The sequence below is a fragment of the Schistocerca gregaria genome, chromosome 2, assembly GCF_023897955.1.
Source record: "Schistocerca gregaria isolate iqSchGreg1 chromosome 2, iqSchGreg1.2, whole genome shotgun sequence".
Taxonomy (NCBI): Eukaryota; Metazoa; Arthropoda; class Insecta; order Orthoptera; family Acrididae; genus Schistocerca; species Schistocerca gregaria.
In genome coordinates this window covers 846702636-846727111 of record NC_064921.1, presented here as the reverse complement: position 1 = coordinate 846727111, position 24476 = coordinate 846702636, and the positions used below count along the sequence as shown (strand labels likewise).

At 43.0% G+C, this 24476-nt stretch overlaps 1 protein-coding gene across 1 annotated transcript in view; it reads right to left on the bottom strand.

The window, feature by feature from the left end:
- The window catches only part of LOC126335202 (uncharacterized), a 32331-nt gene extending 24161 nt beyond the window's left edge, over positions 1–8170 (bottom strand). Inside the window, exon 1 of the mRNA XM_049998212.1 lies at positions 8089–8170. Coding sequence (XP_049854169.1) covers positions 8089–8100 — 12 coding nt within the window. The 5' untranslated portion in view covers positions 8101–8170. The remainder of the gene's footprint in view (positions 1–8088) is intronic.
- Between the last annotated feature and the right edge of the window lie 16306 nt (positions 8171–24476).

The window sequence follows — 24476 nt, the reverse complement described above, 5'->3', positions numbered from 1 at the left end:
TGTGTGTCAATAGACCGTTTTCTTCCAAGTAATTCGTTACGTTTGAACAAAATATATGTTCCAAAATCTGCTGCATATCAACGTTAACGATATGGGCCTGTAATTTAGTGGATTACTCCTACGTTTCTTGAATATTCGTGTGACCTGTTCAACTTTCCAGTCTTTGGGTACGGATCTTTCGTCGAGCGAACAGTTGTATATGATGTTCTTGACTGGTCTGCCCAGAATTCTGAATTTAATGGAACACCTTTGGGATGATTTACAAAGTGAACTTTGCTGCAGACCCCAGATTCCGACATGACTACCTTCACTGGTCTCAACTCTTGAGAAAGAATGTACTGCCAAACACCCATAGACATCCAGGAACCTCACTGGGTACCCAGCAGAGTCCAGTCGGTCAGAAAGGCAAAGGCTGGATACACCTCATATAAATGTCCAGTGGTAAGTGTGTGGGTACTTTTTACAGATTATTATTAAAATCTATAATTTAATGTGTACTAGCTGACAAACGTATAGGTTCTGTACGCTGGGCGCAGCTGCTTCACGTGTGCACAACGCGATCTTGCAAAACTTCTCTAGATCAAAGCCTCTAGACAGCTCTTTTGATGGCTATAGTTTTCGCCCAGAGCCGTTTGCGCCTCGCAGTTGAAAGCTATCAAAAGTGTTTGCCAGGTGTCAGCGGTTTCCTTAAATTGACTCAACTGTAGGAAAGTCTTAGTAGTATAGAATAAACGTATTAAACTTTCATGCTTGATACGGCATTTTTTCACGCGCCTCAGTGCTTATGATGTCATATCTCCAGATCTGTCTCTCATACAATGATATAATTTAGCGGCATATGTAGGTACTGTCTGCAAAAAGTGTTTCGAACAGAATTAGTAGCAAAGAAGTGACAAATTTAAACATCATGCACACTGCGGCAGTCTCTCACGCATCTCGTATCTCAAGAACTATATGTGATACCCCGATACAATTTAGTAGGTGCATTTATCGGAAAATGAGGGTGCTATCTGCGAAATTTATTGCCATTGGATTTGGCAGCACAGAAGAAATAAATTTAAACGTCATACATTATGCGCCATTTTCTCATGTGTGTAATTATGTATAAGGGCATCTCTCCTGAACACACACACACACACACACACACACACACACACACACACACACAAATTGTATAGTATGTATGGATGTATTCTGCTCAACAACTATTGAGCTGTTAATTTATTTACTTATCAGGTTCCATGGGACCTAGCGAGCTACAACTACACGGTCGTGGAACGAGTCGTTTTATAGTCAACAGAACGCTGGTTCGAAAATTTATAAACGAAATAACAGAAAATAAATAGATAGGAGGAACATATGAATAACTAACATATTATAGAAAAATGTTCTCGAGTACTGCGAGGAATTCTTCTACAGAATAGGAGTAGTGCCACTAGGAAATCTATCAACTTGGGTTTTGTCACTTTCTCCAGTTCTGCTGCAGGCGTACCGAAAATGAAACCTGCTGAGCAATGCAGACCTTTCTGTACAATCGTTAAGGAAATAGTATCCCAGTTGATATTAATTATCCGTGTACTGTTTACTGAATTAATGCTGAAGTTTCTTCTGAATGGGCTAGTATCGTTAACAACAAATCCCGTGATGGGATATCTCTACAGGGCCAGAATACAGAGACACTTGAATAATGGCCTTCACGAAGCTCGCAAACCGACATCGCAGGTCAGTGTGACTCCCCTTTTCTGAGCTAAGAATGTCTCTTGTGAGTGCACACTGTTGCCCCAAAATAAAACACCATACGAGATGATACAGTAAAAAAGTAAGCAAAGTAAACAAGGCTTCGCGTTTCCGTGTCAGAAACACTCGAGATCAATACCACAGCAAAGATAGCAGCATCCAGTTTCTGCGCAAGACCTGGAACGTGATACTTCCTACAAATTGATATATATCTACAAGAGTAACGTACGGCGAACAGAACCCTTTGATACTTCATACCCCCGACCCCTCCCCCACCCTTACCGCTCTCCATCAAACCTCTTTCTTTGGAGGAAAAGCTTTTAAACTGTAATACTTTGCAGATATGAACTTAACCAAATGCAATTAATTTTGTCGGTCAAACAGGACTTAGTTGTTAGCTGGATCATTAGGGGTAAAGCCGAACAATGCCATTTAAATTACAGATAATACCTACTATATAATGATAACGTGTTACTAAACGTCTGATAGCACACCAGATGTGTTCCAACGCGTTCAGATGAGGCGGATTTGGAGGCCAAGACATCAAAGTTGTTAGTTCGCTGCCACACTCCTAAACTACTAAGATTCCGACCTTTTGACAGGGGCAGTGATCCTGCTGAAATGTGCCATCGCCTTTGGGGAAGACATAAAGCGTGAAGGGATGCAGGTGGTCAGCAGTAATGTTCCCGTAATGCTCAGCTGTCAAGATGCCCTCTATTACTACCAGAGGTCCCAGGGAAGCTGAGGCTAATATTTACCATAGTATAATATGCACCCGTCATCCTACGTCCGTGGCTCAAAGCAAGTTTGGAGTAGCCGTTGACCTGGATGACGGCATATCTGGAGTGGATCATCGACATCGTGAATAAGAAATGTGATTCATCCGACCAAGCAACACCTTTCACTATTCCTCGCTCCAATCCTACGGCCCAATCCCGATAATCTCTTACAACTGTGATTGTAACTGACGATGTCGGTGAGTCAGATTGTTCGAAGGGTTATAAATCACATAGAGGATTTTAGAGCGACCAATTATATACCGTTTCAGCCTTTATCAAGTAGGCATGACAGAACAAATTCAGAGACGCACTACTCGGATCGTAACGCGTCCGTATACCCCATACGGAAGTGCAACACAAATGCTCGGGGAACGTACAAGAGGGATGCTTGGAAGAAAGACAAGGTAGTTCTCGCGAAAACCTTTTGGGTTAAGTCAAAGAACTTGTATTTGAAGTAGACTGCCAGACCATTACGCTGTCGCCAACGTAAATCTCGCATAGAGATTACGAGAATAAGATAAGAGAGAAAACAGTGCGAACAGACGCACACAGGCAGTCGTTTTTTCCCTCGCTCAATAAGCCAATGGAATATGAAAGAAAATTGTTGATATGGGTACGATGTAGCGTTCCACGCAGTATACAGTGCGTTGCGAAGACTGTAAAGGAAAAATGATACAAACTTTAAGGGGTGACGGAGAATGGAAAATGTATCAGTTTTAGGTAAGGATATACGTCCGAGTCGAAAGTTATAAGCGAAAATCGTTCTGATACCTCTGACACTGGAATACATGTACCTATACTGTTGTTGCTAAGATTGTCGGGGCCGGCCGTTGTAGCCGAGCTGTTCTAGGCGCTTCAGTCTGGAACGGCGCGACCGCTACGGTCGCAGGTTCGAATCCTGCCTCGGACGTGGATGTGTGTGGTGTCCTTAGGTTAGTTAGGTTTAAGCAGTTCGAAGTTCTAGAGGACTGATGACCTCAGATGTTAAATCCCACAGTGCTCAGAGCCATTTGAACCATTTTTAAGATTGCTGGGTAGGCAACTTTCAGAGATGGTATTATAGACCAAAACAAGAAAAACTCTTGTAAATATGGGATACAAGCGCATATCTTAAGAGCTATGAGCACTTCTTCATCTTCGATACTATGAAACATTTCTCTTCTACTGAACAAGTGCCCGTAACTCCTAAGGTACGCATTTTTAGCCTACTTTTACTAGACTTTCTTTTTTGTTGGTCCTTACCATCTCCTACAAATATATAGAAAGCAAAGAGCTTGCATTAGAACTGATTTTTTCCACGGTGTCAAAGATAAACAAATTCTCACTGCTCTTAATTTATGCATTTTAGAGTCCATGTTTACTAAATATTTTTTTCTTGTTTTGGTCTACACTACAGTACCGGTGCATGTTCGCTCATAAATTTAGACCCGCTGTGTTTCGGACTGGAGTCCTTTAAAACTTCTTGGCAGATTAAAACTGCTTGCCGGACTGAGACTCGAACACGGGACCTTTGCCTTTCGCGGGCAAGTACTCTACCAACTGAGCTACCCAAGCACGACTCACGCCCCGTCCTCACAACTCTATTTCTGCCAGTACCTCGTCTCCTACCTTCCAAACTTTACAGAAGCTCTGCAATGCATGAAATAACCGCAGAAATCGATGTGGGACATACGACGAATGTATCCATTAGCACAGTGCTGCAAAATCTGGCGTTAATGGGATATGACAGCTGAAGACCGACGCGAGTGCCTTTGCTAACACCACGACATCGCCTTTACCTCAAATTATACTTTGCACTTTTCCACCATCCCATAAAGTCTGTAACGTCACCACGGAATCACGCTGTATGTAGACGTAGATGCAGAATAAAACTTTGAAAACGAGAGACTGAAGTTAACACAAAATACAGCTAAAACACCAATCACTTGTGAGGCTGTATATCAAAATTAGTTACTTAGCTGAAGTCGACATCACGTGGAGTAAATAAGCGTTCCAAATGAATGCAACTGATGTTGCATGACTACAACTTGTAGTAAAAGTACAATATTAGAAACTACTGATTACAGTAGTTTTGCGTCAGGTGCCATTCTAAAATTCTTTCGTGAGATCGATGCCGTTAATACGGCGGGATACGGGAATTCGCTGGAATACCTTATTCGTAAGGATCCAGAGATCTTCAGGAGCCACAAATTAAGTTTTTCTGACGACTACTGCCGATCCTCAAGAGTGCTAATACTTTTAGATGCCTGAAAAAAATTTAGAGTTAGTTTCCGTCTTGGGGATTATTAAGGAGAGCTGACTACAGACAGACGAAAGCGAAATATCCTGCGGTATGGTTGGAAATAGCTCCTAAGGTAGTAACACTCCGCAGCTCGGAACGTACTAATTCTCAGAACCGAGGTGAAATGCACTGAGGTGATACGCACATATATAGATGGCGATACGATCATGTACAGAACATGTAAAAGGGCAGTGCATTGGCGGGCCTGTCATTTGCACTCAGATGATTCATGTGAAGAAGTTTAAGGCGTGATCAAGGCCACAGGACGGGAATTAACAGACTTTGAACGCATAATGATAATTAGAGCTAGAGGCATGGAACTTTCCATTTTGGAAGTCGTTAGGGAGTTCAGTGTTCCGAGATACACAGTGCAAAGAGCGTGCCGAGAACACCAAATTTCAGGGGATTACCACTCACCACCTACAGCCCAGAGGCCGACGGCCGTTACTTAACAATCAGAGGCAGCAGCGTTTGCGTAGAGTTGTCAGTACTAACAGACAAGAAACACTGCGTGAAGCAACAGCAGAAATCGATGTGGGACATACGGCGAATGTATCCGTTAGCACAGTGCCACAAAATCCGGCGTCAATGGGATATGGCAGCAGAAGACCGACGCGTGTGTCTTTGCTAACACCAGGACATCGACTGCAGCGGTTCTCTTGGACTCGTGAGCGTATCGGTTGCCCCTAGAGGACTGGAAGACCGTGACCTGGCTAGATGAACCCCTATTTCAGTTGTGGCCAGATGAACCCCGATTTCAGTTGGTAAGAGCTGATGGTAGGGTTCGAGTGTACCGCAGACCTCACGAAGCCATCGACCCAAGTTGTCGACAAGGCAGTGTGCGAGCTGGTGGTGGCTCAATAATGGTGTGGCCTGTATTTACATGGAATGGACTGGGTCCTCTGGATGTTAGAGTTCTTGGAGGTCATTTCTAGCCATTCATGGACGTCATGTTCCCAAAAAATGTTGGACTTTTATATGGCTGAAAACGTGCCGTATCAATGGGCCACAGTCGTCCGCGATTGATTTGAAGGATGTTCTGGGCATTTCGAATGAATGGTTTGGCCACCCACATCGCCCTAAAGGAATCTCATAGAACATTTATGGGACATAATTGAGAGGTCAGTTCGTGCACAGAATCCTGCACTGCTAACAACTTCGCAATTGTAGACGGCTATAGAGGCAGTATAGCTCAATATTTCTACATAGGACTTCCAACCACCTGCTGACTCCATAACACGTCGAGTTGTTATGCTACTCCGCGCACAAGGATGTCCGACACGATATTATATCTCATGGCTTTTAAGACTTAAGTGTATGTGAGAAGACCTTCACTTGACTCTCATCCCATTCTCATTTCAATGTGGCACTACCTTCTCCAACACAAAGGTGGATATAACTTAGATGAATGAACTGCGAAACTTGGTTAATACGTACGGCTTTGAGCCGAAACCTTATTAAATAGCGCCTGCTGGAATTACGGGGACGTGTCACTGCAATGAAATATATTGCTGGACTAGAGGCGAATGGGGAAATCGTCTAGTGACGATACGGGCCACGAAAGGGAACATTAACTCGCATAGCTCCTTATCGCCGGCCCTTGGGAACAAGTGACTCAGAAATGAAGAAGCTGATTAGCTGTTGTTGTTGTTCTGTCGTGAGCACCTGTGGAAACTGGATGAAGGGCTGTGTAGATACCGTTTGCTACTGGTGATTGAATTTTTATCTTCACTTCGAGTATTTTGTTTCTGCTGCGACCGGGTTTTTCACGGTTTTAGTGTTGTCTAAGTTGACTGCCACCACGGCTTCTAATTCTGACTAATGCGGCCTCCACTGTCTTTTTAGGTTTGTCTGATGGTGCACCAAGAGCGCGAGACGCGTTATTAATCAACAAACATTGCAACAGGGAGTGTGTTGTACTTGGAATAGGACAAAGAGGTTTCAAGGATAGAACTGGACGGTTGTTCAGTTTCTGTAATCGGCACAATACCTCTAACAGAAAAAGCTGCGAGGAAGGTTTAATTGCAGACGTTGCGAGAGGTGAGCCATTCCATAAAGAATTAAAGCCCGTGCAAGAAGACTTAAATCTGTCTTTGGCACAGCCCTACTACGGACTTGAAAGTGGCAGTACACAGGCCAATAGAGAAGGCACCTCATCTAGTTCTTATTTAAGCTCTACATGCATTACATGTAACGTCCCTTACTAAAAATGGAGACAATTATTTTACAAAATACCAGTAACCGCTTCACCTCCAAGTTTTTTAAGAATCGAATTGCCATGTATAAGCCAGCCGCTGTGGCTGTGCGGTTGTAGGCGCTTCAATCTGGAACCGCGGGACCGCTACGGTCGCAGGTTCGAATTATGCTTCGGGCATGTATGTGTGTGATGTCCTTAGGTTGGTTAGGTTTAAGTAGTTCTAAGTTCTAGGGGACTGATGACCTCAGAAGTAAAGTCCCATAGTTCTTAGAGCCATTTTTGAACCCATGTGTAAAACAGCTTCAAACGTTGGTTCAAAATGGCTCTGAGCACTATGGGACTTAACATCTGAGGTCATCAGTCCTCTAGACTTAGAACTACTTAAACCTAACTAACTGAAGGACATCACACACACCCATGCCCGAAGCATAATTCGAACCTGCGACCGTAGCGTTCCCGCGGTTCCAGATTGAAGCGCCTAGAATCTCTCGGTCACAGCGGCCGGCTCAAACGTTGGATTATTTAATAAATGAGTTAATGTGCTATTATATGACGTTACTCATGAACAGCGAATATGCAGTAAGCGATAAACTTTTTCCCCCTTTTTTTTGGGGGGGGGGGGGGGGGGTATCAGCGAGAAAAGGTTGTTGGAATTCGCTAAATACGCTCATATTCAAAAACTGGATTTTCAGGCTAAGTTACTCTGCCTCAATACATATAGACATTTTCTAATTGTAATGCTAGGCCTACTGTGTTTAACCTTTAACGTAAGATTACCACTCTTAGCGAATAGATTATGACAGCATTCTGATTAGGCCAATTATTATATGAAATACTGACAGCTGAATACTTGTTACCTAAGGCAGCCAGAAGCCAGCCGACGTGAAACTGGGTAAATGGTCAGCGGGTGACCACTTTAGCCGTTTTTAATGTGAATTTCTATAATTCGGACCGGGTCTAGCTGCGATTACTGTGAATTAATGAGGTTTCACCGCACTGAAGTTGCAACCCTCGTGCAGTGGCGCAGCAGCAGCCGTTTACGCGTGTTCCGTCAGAGTATCGAAGCAGAGGCGTCACAGAGCGCAGCGACTTACCAGGAGCTTCATTGCGGACGACGGACAGCGGACAGCGGCGGCAGCGGTCTGCAGAGTGACGAGGGAAGCAGCGCCACCGGCTTTATACGCTGGCGGCGGCGGCTGCGACCTTGGAGGCAGCGGCGGCGGCGGCGGCGGACCGCGCGGGGGGCGTACACCCGCCCCACCGGCTCCAGACCGGTCCCCGTTACGCCCAAAATACGACCGCTGCTACCGCTGCACAATGAACGGACACTGTGGCCCTGGTCCAACTGTGAATCAACTCCACTTCTTTGCTCTGCGTAATAGATTGATTACGCGTACGAAGACGATAAATCATGTACACTCCTCAAGCCACTGTACAGTAGTTGGCTGAAACAACCGATTTCCTGTGAAATCGGTTTTTCTCCACGCTAATTTACCCTGAGTGTGAAAACCGCTCAAAATAAACGGTTTCAGAAATAAAGGATTTGCGATTTTTTTCTATTCTCATTGGTTCCTGTAATAAACGTAGAAATGTAGACTGAAAAATGTTGAGCCACTCAGCTTCAGGATACATAGAATCAAAATGCTAAATTAAATAGGGAAATATAAGAAACTTCATCTACATCGACATTTATACTCCGTAAGCCACCTAACGGTGTGTGGCGGAGGGCGCTTTACGTGCCAATGTCATTACCTCCCTTTCCTGTTCCAGTCGCGTACGGTTCGCGGGAAGAACGACTGTCGGAAAGCCTCCGTGCGCGCTCGAATCTCTCTAATTTTACATTCGTGATCTCCACGGGAGGTATAAGTAGGGGGAAGCAATATATTCGGTACCTCGTCCAGATACGCGCCCTCTCGAAACCTTGACAGCAAGCTACACCGCGACGCAGAGCGCCTCTCTTGCAGAGTCTGCCACTTGATTTTGCTAAACATCTCCGAAACGCTATCACGCTTACCAAATAACCCTGTGACGAAACGAGCCGCTCTTCTTTGGATCTTCTCTATCTCCTTCGTCAACCTTAATCTGTCCATCGTTAGCTGCTATTCTGGGAAAGTGTTAAGTGGTTGTAAACTGCAAGAAAGTCATCAGTATTCTTCTGTTGATTCTAATTTTTGAAACTCTGCTGGAAAATTATGTTGTAATCGTGGAATTATACATGTGGGTATTCCGAACAGTCAGTGCTAAAGGGTGAAAACTGTGGCTGAATAAACTCTGTTTTTCGTGTTCATTTGTCCGTTTTCAACAGCTACTAGCAGATAAAGTTGTATTAAGTAGAAACGAGCAATATGTCAGCTACTTTCTATTTTTCTTGTATACTATGAATGAACTGTTATGTTTCTCTTTTACTACTGTTACCATGATTTCATTCCTCTTTTATTATTTCATAGAAACGGCTGACAATTTATTGTTTAAAGCAAATGAATTATTATACTTTACTGACATATCACTTCGTAAAACTATTTCGAGTTGGTGCCATTCTGCAACGCAACGCCGGCCGCAGTGGCCGTGCGGGTCTAGGCGCTTCAGACCGGAACCGCGCTATTGCTACGGTCTCAGGTTCGAATCCTGCCTCGGGCATAGATGTGTGTGATGTCCTTACGTTAGTTAGGTTTAAGTAGTTCTAAGTTCTAGGGGACTGATGACCTCAGATGTTAAGTCCCATAGTGCTCAGAGCCATTTTGCAACGCAACGGATGTCCGACAACGACAGGGAGAAAATGCGTATAAACCAGGGTGGGGGCAAGCTTTACACACTGCAGATACATGCGTTCCTTACGCCACGACATGCGGCAACAGGGACATTATTGTTTCAGTAATGCTGTACCAATTCTGACGCCAGGTATTTGTTGCTCGTTTTTGTTAGCACTGTTACTAAAATAGCACTGAACGGGAAAGACATTCACAAACTGAGCAGGACAATACAGCGTTGCCCCATTTCTAACCCTTATGGAAGCCGTTATTCGGCTTGGCATTGATTGGTAGGGATAATACCAACCAAATTCTGTCCAATTGGCGCATTAGGTCGTGAAAGTCCCGAACTGGCTGGAGGCCCTGCTCATAATGCTCCAAACGGTCTCAACCGGGGAGAGATCCGGCGACCATGTGGACAAAGGTAGGGTCTGCCAACCATGAAGACGAGTAGTAGAATTTCTCGCCTTGTGCAGGCGGGCATTGTCTTGCTGAATTGTAAGCCCTGGATGGCTTGCCACGAAGGCCGACAAAACGGGGCGAGGATATCGTCGACGTGCTGCTGTGATGTAAGGGTGTCGCCGATGACATCCGAAGGGGTCCTGCTATGAAACGAAATGGCACTATCACTCCAAATTGTTGGGCATTATGGCGGGTGACAGTCACGTTGGTAACCCACCGCTGTCCAGGGCGTCTGCAGGCGCGCCTTCTCTTGTCATCGGGGCCTGGGATCTCACTGACGGGAGCAGAATTGTTTTCAGTAGCGAGGCCCTCTTCGAATTGAATGACGAGCGAAGACGTGTCTGGAGGGGCTCCAGACGGCGGTGGGAGACGAACCTGACTGTCGCCCGCTATATCGACAGACAACCAGGCGTAATGATCTGGGTTGCCATTTCCTTTCATAGCAGCTCAGGATTCTGGCGATCTAATGCGCCAAACGGACAGAATTTAGCACGACGTCCCTCAGGGGGACATCCAGAAACTCTATCAATGAATGCCAAGCGGAGTAACTTTTTTCATTAGGTCAAAGATGGACCAAAGCGTTGTTGACTTGCACAATTTGTGCAGCTCTTTCTCGTGACTAAATCATGAAATTTACCTGAGGTTGTAAAGATGTTTGTCTGTACATGTACATCACATTTAACTATTTCTGCCTCATTCGGATAATTCCTTCGTGATGCATCGTTTTTTTGTTTTAAAGTGAATTTTACTTATAAACTGAAATTCTGTACCTGTATATAGAGAAAAGCAGTTTTTGCAGTAGTTTAATAGAAAGTAAACAAAAAAGCCTACTGAAAATGCTGTAACTTCAGCGAAACATATCTGGGTAAAATAAGGTAATAATTGTGTTTATCACAGGCGGAACCAACCCAAAAACAATGTGAAAGATGTATATTTTGACGAATCCCAGAAATACATTAATAATGAAGCTGGTAGCACTGTACAAGGCACTGAAATAGGTGGTAAAAGTGCCTAGATAGGAAATAGTAATTACTGGACCGGTAGACAATGTTCGGTCAGTCAAGAAAATTCGCACACCAATGTAATCAGAGGTCACGTACAAGATAATTAAATGTAACATGTAGCTGGGGGGCGGGGGGGGGGGGGGGGGTGCGAGCGAGAGAGGTACTAAAGATAGCATATGGTAGCAGAACGTTACACATCGACTATCGGCGGCACAGATGCGTCGGTGGTCCGATGCCATCGATTTTACGAGTTGCCATCGTAATTCTCGATGGCATTTTTTTCGCATCTAGCGAGCAATAAGATCATTAAGTGTTTTTCCAAGTATACGGCAACATTCTACCGACCTTCTGGTACCTGTAGGGCTGAGGTAAACTGCCCCAAACCGGCGCCTAAACGGTAGGGACATGCAGACTGTCTGTATCAGTTACAGAACGCATCTTGAAGGCAAAAACCTTAAGCTGAGCTCTTGCTATATAGGGAGGAGGGGGGGGGGGGGAGGAGAAGACGAGGTATATGGGATGGGGCATCTGGATGCACAGAGGGCTTTGCTTTTCATAGTCAGCTTAACTGTTCTCATCTGCACAGTTTTGGGCACACTGATTAAGTTACGTTAGGTTCCCAAATGCCTTCTAACGGCTATAACCGTTTCTTTTGTGCTTCTCTAGCGGTTTGATACGCTAAGAGTTATTCGAACTTAGCACAAACGTTTCTATTGGAACGGGAAGCGCCATACTATTGAAAATTATTAACTTTCGAATTACTTGCAATTACGACTAGCAAAAGTTATGGAAATCCCTTGTACTGGGCCATCAATTATCTCTCGTCAAGCCGTCTCACACACTAAAATATTGAATCAATATGTAGTCAGAATAAATGAAAATACTACGGTAGCAGGTTCGAATCCAACCTTGGGCATGGATGTATGTGATGTCCTTAGGTTAGTTAGATTTAAGTAGTTCTAAGTTCTAGGGGACTGATGACTTCAGAAGTTAAGCCTCATAATGCTCAGAGGCATTTGAACCCATAAATTAAAGTAGTATTATAGTTTCCCTGGGAATACTCCGGATTCCACACTGTGTTTTAGAACACGATGTATGGATCTGAAAGGAAAAGTCAGCGGCAGAAAAAAAAGACACCTTGAGAAAGCTGCGACCGAAATCCCCAATTTCTCCAGTCAACTGTTTTGGGGCTCTTTTTTCCTGCTGGTGAGTACGGACCACCAGTCTGAGAACCGTCGGTCCACACCAGGCATGTGGACATGTCCTTAAACGAGCCTTTTCTCTTTGTTACGGGTACGGTATCAAGAAACAATACCACCCCACACGCGTCGCGAAGTTGGCAACGGAACTACAAGTTTCCATTGGACGCCGATAGCGGTCGCGAGAGTTCTGGCCGACCCAGTGGTGCGCGTCTGCTGAACATCGCCTCCAGTGGCTCTGTTCCACGAGCGACCTCTGCCGCCATGATGTAGGACAGCCGGCGGCAGCCACTCAACCCACTCATGCGTGGAGCCTCTTCCTTGTGACATTGAGAGCTAGACTCTATTTCTTGCTGCAATATTTGTAATGAGTCTTCGTTTGCTTGGAGAAATACACTCCTGGAAATGGAAAAAAGAAGATATTGACACCGGTGTGTCAGACCCACCATACTTGCTCCCGACACTGCGAGAGGGCTGTACAAGCAATGATCACATGCACGGCACAGCGGACACACCAGGAACCGCGGTGTTGGCCGTCGAATGGCGCTAGCTGCGCAGCATTTGTGCACCGCCGCCGTCAGTGTCAGCCAGTGTGCCGTGGCATACGGAGCTCCATCGCAGTCTTTAACACTGGTAGCATGCCGCGACAGCGTGGACGTGAACCGTATGTGCAGTTGACGGACTTTGAGCGAGGGCACATAGTGGGCATGCGGGAGGCCGGGTGGACGTACCGCCGAATTGCTCAACACGTGGGGCGTGAGGTCTCCACAGTACATCGATGTTGTCGCCAGTGGTCGGCGGAAGGTGCACGTGCCCGTCGACCTGGGACCGGACAGCAGCGACACACGGATGCACGCCAAGACCGGAGGATCCTACGCAGTGCCGTAGGGGACCGCACCGCCACTTCCCAGCAAATTAGGGACACTGTTGCTCCTGGGGTATCGGCGAGGACCATTCGCAACCGTCTCCATGAAGCTGGGCTACTGTCCCGCACACCGTTAGGCCGTCTTCCGCTCACGCCCCAACATCGTGCAGCCCGCCTTCAGTGGTGTCGCGACAGGCTTGAATGGAGGGACGAATGGAGACGTGTCGTCTTCAGCGATGAGAGTCGCTTCTGCTTTGGTGCCAATGAAGGTCGTATGCGTGTTTGGTGCCGTGCAGGTGAGCGCCCCAATCAGGACTGCATACGACCGAGGCACAGAGGGCCAACACCCGCTATCATGGTGTGGGGAGCGATCCCCTACATTGGCCGTACACCTCTGGTGATCGTCGAGGGGACACTGAATAGTGACGGTACATCCAAACCGTCATCGAACCCATCGTTCTACCATTCCTAGACCGGCAAGGGAACTTGCTGTTCCAACAGGACAATGCACGTCCGCATGTATCCCGTGCCATCCAACGGGCTCTAGAAGGTGTAAGTCAACTACCCTGGCCAGCAAGATCTCCGGATCTGTCCCCCATTGAGCATGTTTGGGACTGGATGAAGCGTCGTCTCACGCGGTCTGCACGTCCAGCACGAACGCTGGTCCAACTGAGGCGCCAGGTGGAAATGGCATGGCAAGCCGTTCCACAGGACTACATCCAGCATCTCTACGATCGTCTCCATGGGAGAATAGCAGCCTGCATTGCTGCGAAAGGTGGATATACACTGTACTAGTGCCGACATTGTGCATGCTCTGTTGCCTGTGTCTATGTGCCTGTGGTTCTGTCAGTGTGATCATGTGATGTATCTGACCCCAGGAATGTGTCAATAAAGTTTTCCCTTCCTGGGACAATGAATTCACGGTGTTCTTATTTCATTTTCCAGAAGTGTAAAAGTTAATTATAACTTCTGTTTACTGTGTTAACTAGTTTGATAATCGTTTCTGCCCCTGTCCAGCTTTCCTAGGACGACAGCCGCCACACCACTTTGCACCGTATGTCTCCTGGCCGTTGTTTACAAAGTCGTACACAAGAACGAGGTGCCTTAGGGCAGCTCCAGCCCCAAAGCTGTACCCCTCGGTCCAAATTGCAGCTCCACGCGTAGCACGCTGAGTGCCGAGAGAAATAGAATGGAAGAAGCAGAACACCAGATTAACAATTAAACTTCTGCAACACGTCGCTTTGGGTACAGGAAAACATTTTTGCAGCAGTGGTCAAGCCAGATATTAGAGGCGTTTTCCTGTAGTGAGAAAGTACTCCTAAGCAAGAGGGCTTCATTACAAGGCGGTGTTGGGCGCCTCGTCACGGTTCGCGCGACTCCCCCCGTCGGAGTTTCGAGTCCTCCCTCGGGTATGGGCGTGTGTGTTGTCCTTAGCGTAAGTTAGTTTAAGTTAGATTAAGTACTGAGTAAGCCTCAGCAGTTTGGTCCCATAGGAACTTACCACCACCACCTCCAACGAAAGAAATTAGTTGTGGATCCCACCTACACTACACTACTTGGAGAGTTCTTAATAGATTGAGAAGCGAACTACCAAGGCACAGAACAAATTTAGTCACATAGGGTGCAGGGAGGACGTTATGTGCAACTGCAGAGCAATCCAAGCACCTACCTGAGGTAACAAGTCTTGGGATAGCGATATGCGCAAATACAAATGGCGATACTATCACGTACACAAGGTATAAAAGCGCAGTGAAATGGCAGAGCTGTCATTTATAGACAGGTGAGTCATGTGAAAAAGAAATAATTCAAAAGCCAAAATCGCTTAAACACGGTTTACTAGATGACCGGTTTCAACACACTAAAGGTGCCATCATCGGATCTGAATGTAGCTTAATATGTATAAATCATTTGGATATAACGATACATGAGTCAGAGCAGCTGATATAAAATCATTGTCGCAGAAATAAAAATTAAAAAACAACTGCTATCGTCTCGAGCTGAGGTCATGTGTCAAATAGTTTTATCTTGTGATAATGATTTTGTATCAGCTGGTCTGCCTCATTTATCGTTATATCGAAATGGTTTATAAATGTTAAGCTACATTCAGATCCGATGATGGCACCTTTAGTGTGTTGAAACCGGTCATCTAGTAAACCGTGTTTAAGCGAGCTTGGCTTTTGAATTATTTCCACAACAGAGTGATCGCCCCTCAACACAATATGTGTTCATGTGAAAAAGTTTGCAAAGTGATTATGGCCGCACGACGGGAATTAATAGACTTTGAACGCGGATTGGTAGTTGCAGCAGTAGTTGTGTACACAGAATCACATAAAAGAGTTTTGTATTTTGCAAATGCGATCAGTGTTTAAATGGGTATATACTGGAGGTAGGGGGGACGGACAAAGAGAAAATGGAGTGAGGGTGATTGGTGGATGGGAAAGGAACCAGGGACGGAGTGGTGGGAAGGTTATGAGTTTAACAAGAGAGGTCGTGCTACAGTTTATAGAATGAATAATTATGTAAAACTTCTCACTGAACCACTAAGTGCTTAGGACAATTGGTATGTAACATGTAAAAGGCAAAAAATCGGAAGGAGGGGGGGGGGGTGCGTGTGGGCAAAGAGGGCAAGGAAAAAGGGGGCGGGTGAGGTTGAGTGGCAGCGATGCTATGGGTTTAACAGGAGAGGGTCGCTTACTAAAATTGCAAAACTTCCAATACGTAAAAAACACCCTGTTAAAATACCAGGATACATGCATAAAACTGTAAAATGGGTACAAAGTAGAAGATTATAACAGTGGAGAATGAATTAGTGTCTTTAGATATTCAAAGCGTGAAAGATTGAAAATATAAAGACATAAGGTCTTACACTGAAAGTATAAAAATAAAAAATGATAGCTATTCGTCCAAAATTTAGGTTCACAATTGAGCACGAAAATAAAGAGCCATCAACTATCTCGAATTCACTGTTATAAAAGAGGCGAGTAACCACCGTTTTAGCAAGAAGGGAAAACCGACCTGTGCAGACATTATTTTTGACTTTAAATTTTAGCAACCTGAATGAATCAAGGCAGCATATTTCGATCCATGATGAATAGGTTATTAAAACTACCGTTAAGTGAGTATAAGAGGAATAAAGAAATAGATATTATCAAACAAAGTGCAGAAAGCTAGGTTATCCAATCTCAACATGAACTAAGTTACTACAGAAAATTCAAAGACAGTAACAGGATAAAATTAATAATAGCACACTAACAAGAGAACAGGAAGACAAGAATGTCGTATACATGCTCATGAGTTATAAAGGACGTGTTTCAGAAATTATTGCTAGACAGTTTCACAAAGTAAATTTGGGTATAGAGTTTACGACTAATGATATTATTTGCTTTAGACTGACGCAAAGTGTTAACAGAAAAGCCACGATATGCACGGCAGCAGCTGTATATACAGTGTAGAAACTGTCCAAAAGTTTACATAGGTCAAACAGGCAGGACGTTCGAAATACGCTTCAAAGAACACGGTTCAGTTCATAGTAATAAAACAGTGCATGGTAGGCATCTTCTACGATCGAAGCATATTGTTTTAACTACTGACACGCATTCGGAAGTGTTACGTAATGAACCTAAGGGACCTTGCGGCGGCGTGGTTCCTTTCGTCCATTTACCTGCACCTACCTGTCAACTCGTTGCAGCAGATCGCCGGTAGGAAAGCTGAGCAGAAATCTACCGTACTGCATCTCGCACGAGACTGCATGCAACGTAACTATTCCAAGAACTGGGAGGAGGTCTCAATTTTGAATGAAAGATGGAATATTGGCAAAACTTCGGTATATTCTAAATCTTGATAATGTACACGTTCACTACCAAACCCGTGCTAATCTTAACACAGTGATGCACAAACCCTTTCGTTCAGGTTAGGAAGTTTATGGTAACGTATTTCCCGAAATCTGAACAGCTACTAAGCGTGGATTGTTCTTAAATGAAAATGTTCGCCATACTATTAAGTTTATCGGTGTCTGACCTGCTCAATATGCCACGAGGAATTATTGTCTTTTCTCATACACAAAACTACTTAAAAATCCGTACTTCATAAAGAAACACACCTCAACAAATATGTTTTCACTCTGAAACACTTTTGAAACAACTAAAACCGGCAAATTATGACTTCCTTCGAAGATCATACTACAGATGACTGTACAATTGAAAGGCTGGGCTCCGATTTGCTTAGACTGCTGTAAGCATTCTGTTATCTCCAAGAGAAAAGACGCACAAACAATACTCCGTACCGACTGGTCAATTTTCTTTACTGCCAATATAAAAACATTATTCTCCCGCATGCCAATATAAAAACATTATTCTCCCGCGCTAATCGGCCGGAGTGGCCGTGCGGTTCTATGCGCCACAATCTGGAGCCGAGCGACCACTACGGTCGCAGGTTCGAATCCTGCCTCGGGCATGGATGTGTGTGACGTCCTGAGGTAAGTTAGGTTTCATTAGTTCTACGTTCTAGGCGACTGATGACCCCAGAAGTTAAGTCTCATAGTGCTCAGAGCCATTTCAACCATTTCTCCCGCGCTATTCCGCGCTTCTCATGACTAACCAAACAATAAATAAGACACTTTCGAACTGTACTTGGGCCGGCCACGGTGGCCGAGCGGTTCTAGGCGCTTCAGTCTGGAACCGCGCGACTGCTACGGTCGCAGGTTCGAATCCTGCCTCGGGCATGGATGTGTGTGATGTCCTTAGGTTAGTTAGGTTTAAGTAGTTCTAAGTTCTAGGGGACTGATGACCTCAGAAATTGGGTCCCATAGTGCTCAGAGCTATTTGAACCATTTTTTTAAACTGTACTTTTTCCAAAAATAAAAATTTAACATTCTGATATTTTGTTTATACTTTCCTTATTAAATGTTTTCGTTTGCATTAGAATTAGCTTTACTTTCACCATAAATTTGCTTAGCATATTATGATACAAAATTTCCCGTCGTCTGCATTCACACTGTCTTAAAGCTTCCTCACACTAGTTCGTACAGCGTTCATCAGTAGAACAATGATCTACATATTTACTTTAGACGACATTCACGCATCATTCACGCTACTAAAAGCATATGCAGAACTGTAGAAACATAAACAAAAAGGCCTTCAAGAAATAAACAGAACAAATCACAAAATCATTCTCTTGGCCTGTTCCTTGAATGTCGCTATGCACAACCGGACTCTAGCAGATGAAAATTAGAATTATGAACTCGACTGAACCCGCTTCAGACCAACTGTCACTGTGCATGCATGAGTCATTCTCCCTATACACAGGCTCTAGACAGGAGCGATGTAAGGTGCCGCGCCTCACGCCTCCTACGATTATAAAGTTTTTTCAACCGTTTTAGAGTTGTACAAGTTTTTAATCTTCCAAAAAATTCTCATTTTTATAAACTAAAATTACAAATTTCTTACACCTGACTTGGCAGTCTACAACTAACCAAGCCTAATCTTTAATGTCTTTATGAAAAAGTCATTTCTTATTTTACAAAATTGATGCAAATTTGCAAAACAAATTTTCATTATTTTAATAGCTTTTCAACATTCTTAAATTTATGTTTCATGAAAGCCTTTTGAAGTTAACCATTTGTTCACTTTTTTATTTAAAGGCACTGCGATTTGTGTCCTTCCATTTAATAATGGTATTTTATCCTACATTAGCACCAGCGCTTCACTATCATCTTTTTGCCACATACATATCCCTGGTTTTTGATTAGACACCTTTGTAGTGTCCATAACGTTCCTCCATTCTCCTCATATCTGTCCTTCCAGGGTTTACATCCAATCATGTCCCTGAAACCATACTTCTATCTAAGACTCCTTTTTTTTACATACTTCCTAATACACAATCACTTATCATTACAAGAAATTATTTACAAATATTATATTTTGTTTAAGTTGACTTCAAATGAAAGTAAATTAACAGAGTGTCGCTTCTTTATTTTACTTTAATCAGCAAGATCAAGTCTACTTGAAAATTTTTTAAATGAATTTATTTCCTTTAGATGACTAATGAGACATTTTTTTAAAAGAAACTATTTGCTATTGAAAGCAAAATTTAAACTTTTTCTTTACTTTCACTCAACGTGAGGACATTTAATTGTGAAACACACGTCACAAAAAGAAATTATTTACAAACATATTAAATACATAGTTACCACTTTTATGCAGTGTCTCTTTGCATCATTTCTTCTTCATATTTTTATGACTGTTGAACAGAAATCAAAATTTTTTATTTACAATATATACGAGGTGTTCAAAAAGTCTGTCTGCAGTGCCATATGATTGTTAGCCGTACTTGCCGTACGCCACAGTGAATTAACCGAAATGAAACTCAGCGAAATACAATTATTAATTTATTGAATATTCATTTTTACTTACAAACTTTCACATTCAGTGTTGAAACTGTCCCCCCTGTTGTTGAATACACAATTCAATACATCTAACCATGTTTCCAAACACAAGCTCTAACATTTCTTCTGTAATAGAAGCAGTGAAAGTGGATATTGCAGTTTTCAATTCATCGATGAATTTTGGACGGTTTTTATAGACAGTTGCTTTCGCTGCACCCCAGAAGAAAAAGGCAGGTAGTGTTAGGTCAGGCGATCGTGGAGGCCAAAGTCTCTGTGAAATTATGCTATCACCAAAAACATCAGCAAGCAGTGACATTTAAATGCGAGCTGAGTGTTCAGTTGCACCATATTGTTGAAAATAACCGTTCAGTATTGCACTTAACGTGAGTTCTCCTATGAAGGGTACAGAACATCACTGATTTTCGTTGTGCATTTATTGTTTCGTTGACAACTATGGGACCCACAATCCGACGTCTAGAAATGGCAAACCAAACTCCTATTTCCACAGAATGAAATAGTTCCTCACGAATACACAATGGATTTGCAGTGCCCCACACACGAGAATTTTGCGAGTTCAGGTACCCAGATAAATGAAACCACGCCTTATCAGTGAATCAGTGAAAAACGTTTCATTAAGAATATCCCTTCCATTTTGTTGAACGAAATTTTTGAACTACTGACAATAATGCAGTCTCTTGCCATGATCAGTACTTCTCAAATCTTGCACGACTCTCACTTTGAATGGGAAAAGTTCTAATTTTTTCCTTACAGCTTTGTGGGCCATTCCGACACTAACATCGATTTCCTGGGCGAGTTTTCTTACTGACTTGTTCGGACTCATGGACATTTTATCGGAAATATCGAGTAGACTATCCTCAGACGAAACGCTAGGATGACCACTTCTCGGTTCATGTCACTGAACCCACACCTCGAAATTTGTTAATCAAATCTCGTACAGTATCACGATGGGGGAGTGTTCTGTGTTAAATGTTTGATAAACTGAAACTGTGTATTTGCCGCCAGCTTTGAACACTTGTTCGACTAAAAACACACGTTCTTCAATGGTTAGCATTTTAACAGAGACAAAAAGGATACAAACGAACAAAGCAACTAAATTGAAACGTTCACGTCAACACGTAACGACACACACCAACGATACAACTGATGTTGGCTGAGATAAACAGATAAACGAAACAATGGAATGTTGGGAAATAACCCAGGCAGGCGAACAATTATATGGCACGCATGACTAACAATCATACGGCACTTTTTTCAACACATTATATATATATATATATATATATATATATATATATATATATATATATATATATAATTTGCTCATTCATTCATATTCCTTTCATAATAAATGTCCTTCACCTTTATGCAGGTATATTTTTTCGTCACATTTGTTAAGATTCCTTCAATTATGTGACCACTATATAGCTCTTTTCATCATTACAACACACCTTTTCCTGACTATTACACTTTAGTGTTCAGCATCAAAATCTCTTTATTAACTGCACTTGTCACATCTGGTACTTTCATTTCCCTACATTTCACTCAGCCTCCAATTTATATCTACAAATTCCAGCAATGTGTTCCTTACTGTCTGTCATTATTTTAACTGATACATTAATGTTTCGTACACTCCCACATGTCGTGAAATAACTTTTCATGTTACTGAACTCAATCCTTACTGTCAGCTTTCAGCAGGATAATGTATCATTTTTCTACTGTCCCTTTACGCCATCAACTTCATACCTTGATTATTTTTCTACATAAACATACTTATGTTGTCACTTCACTTCATTACAATTAGACCCCCATTTCTATCACCATATAACTTATTTCGTCATAAGACACCATAATGCCCTCTGAGGCCCTCAAACACTTCAACTTCACTGATGGAAATCGAATGAAGTCCCATGCTTCTTGACAGAGTGTAGTGGAACGATGCAATAGACCCGCAACACTCACTGCCGTACTAGGCAAGGTTCTAATTGAGTTGGTTTGCTGGTGCCTTCCTCTGACCATAAAGGGGATGAATGATGATGATGATGATGATGAAGATGACACAACAACCTTCACTGATAGAGAAGAAAATTAAAGATAATAGATTCAGCTCATAATGACAGAAGAGGAAGATTGACAATACGAAAAGAAACTGAAATAGCATAATAGTTAATAACTCGAGCACCTGGTGTTCGTCAAACACCTAGCATTACATAGGCTGCAATGCCCCCTGAGGCCTCCAAGCTTAGCTCACATCTCTAGATTAATGTATCTTTTCAACTCTAAATCTGGCACCTCTTTTACTTTTTGTTCTATTTTTTCTTGTACCACCTTCATTTCCTCAGAGTCCACCCCCTCATTACTGGCATACTCATTTAAGCCCTCTAAATCTTCCATCTAACTACAATACCTAATGCATACACTGACTATCTCTTCTTTGGTCAAATTACTTTTTCGAAAAAATGGTACAACCAAATCTTTCCCATTTATTTAAGAAATTATTCCATTTTCATTATAATTCAATCCCTCTTTCTACTGGTTAAAGAAATCTACACCAGTTGGCATTTATATACATAAAGCAGGGATTATATGGAAGTTCTGGAGCACTTGTACACCATTTATTTTCACTGGCAGCAGAACTGCATGTTTAACAGTTTTTTCTTTCAACTTTTCCCCATAGCTACAATTATCCGCACCCCCATTACTGACATTATTACAAGTTCATTTCTATTTGGCAACGATTCTAACCAACTTTTACTAACAGCACATAAATCACAGCCAGTATCTGCTAAACACTGTACTTCTTCATTACACACTCTAATTACTAGCTCACTGAACACCTTCCTTTTATTGCCAGTCTCAGAACCCTCTTCCAACTGGGTTTCGATTCGGGGAATTTGGAAGGGTGGGTCGAGTAGGGGAAGGATTGGTGCGTCTCACCCCAAAAGGTATCTTCGATACCTGTCGAGTTATGTCAGTTCAAAGGCGACTTTTGTCGAGAACACATGCATCACTGTGACAGCTTGGCAAATTTACGTTCATTTAGTGATTGGATATTTACGTACTGAAGAGAAGAGTAGAACTTATTCATACAGTAACGCAATCTAAACTCTTGGTTATCCTATTTATATTAAATCTTTTTCGACACTTGTAGAAAACGACCATGATTTGCTGAACTTGCATTTTCAGTGGGAGAAAAAGAATCATATACCGCAATATATCGCGGAATTACAGCTCCCAGACTGTAGATTGACCAGTTATTTGATGGAATGGACAAGAATCAGCTGGCTAAATCTGCCTTTTCTCTTGTATAACGAATGTTTCCCTGGGAACGTGCGTCCCACATATCGTATGACAATATGGCGCTGCGCAGCCGTCGATGTAGCGTGCAGCGCTGTAGGCTTCAGAACTATATTTCCCGTGAAACACTCTAACAATATTTGGCTGTTTGTCTGTACTTAATTTGTTGTTAATGCTAATGTAACATTTTTTACACTGCTTCAAATGATGATTACATGAAATTCACTAGGGAAGAAATAATCAAGACCATTAAACACCGGTTGAATTATTGCCTACCTGCCTTAATCCCTTACCTGGGAAAAATTGGTCGACCGGTGCAGGTATCAGAGGATATGAAAGTCTCTCTCTATCTCCTCATTTTTTAGTAAACTGAGAACAAGGTAGCAAAAGGCTAACAGGACAGAGGGCCCAATCATGAAACAAAACAATGAATGGCTTAATGCACCCGTTTTATTTCCAGCACCTATATTTAGAGGCAAGTGACAAACTTACGATGATATGCCATCGACTAGTAAATGCGGTGGCCAGTCTTCTGGGGAGCAAGAGGTCGAAATGTAGAACAACCCAGTCAGTTCGTGAAATCTTGACGCCACAAGAGTTAGCTTATGCTACTCAAATGAGCCTGCACTCAACAGGTCAGTTGGATGCTGTAGAGGTTGGTTACGAGACAACAATGAACAAATCGATCGAGAGCGTCCAAGTATCGACAGGCCTTTGAGTCGACCGCAACAAGCAAGAAAATTTTGTCCGCCAAAGCCGCACTTCCACTACACGTTGAATACAAATTCACAAAAAGTGAATATCAGGAATTCCGAACGGGAAGTAAGGAGAATAACTGTAAGATGTATCCTTCCTGTAAGTAATTGGAAGAAGCAAAAAAGGTGCCATCCACCGAATATTGCTATCACCACCACAGAAGTCCAGCTATAAGCTTAATTGGATCATACAGCCGACCGTATTTTATTATGCCAAGAGGATACCATAAGTAGTGTGGATCAAGCAAATGTTAGCCACATGCAATTCATTTGCAAATGGGGGTTGTGACGGAAGCTGTGGACGAAGTGAATATAAACAAACATTTGAGGATGAGCGCGTATGAGATGCGAATGTACGTCGATGGCAACCTTACAACTTATTTCTGTGGATCCACAGTCAGAGGCAGCAGTAGCGATTTGGAAGACTCCTAAACCTTCGTCTTCGTAATTTTGTAGACCATTGAGACTACAATTTTTGCACAACAGCACAGAAACTACGGTCAGTGAGGTACAGTATATTGAACAGCAGACAAAGTTACTTGTTCCCTTTGAAAATATAATGCATGGAAAAGAAACCATGGTTTCGTACAATATGGAGCTCACAATGATCGATGGCAAAGTATGCAACGCACTCGCATCCAAAATCTCTTGGCAACGATGCTGTTTATGTGGGAGTACTGGGAGTAGTAAAGATTTCAATAACATCGATGAAGTTTTACAAAAAGAAATCAACGAACACAATCTAAGGTTTGT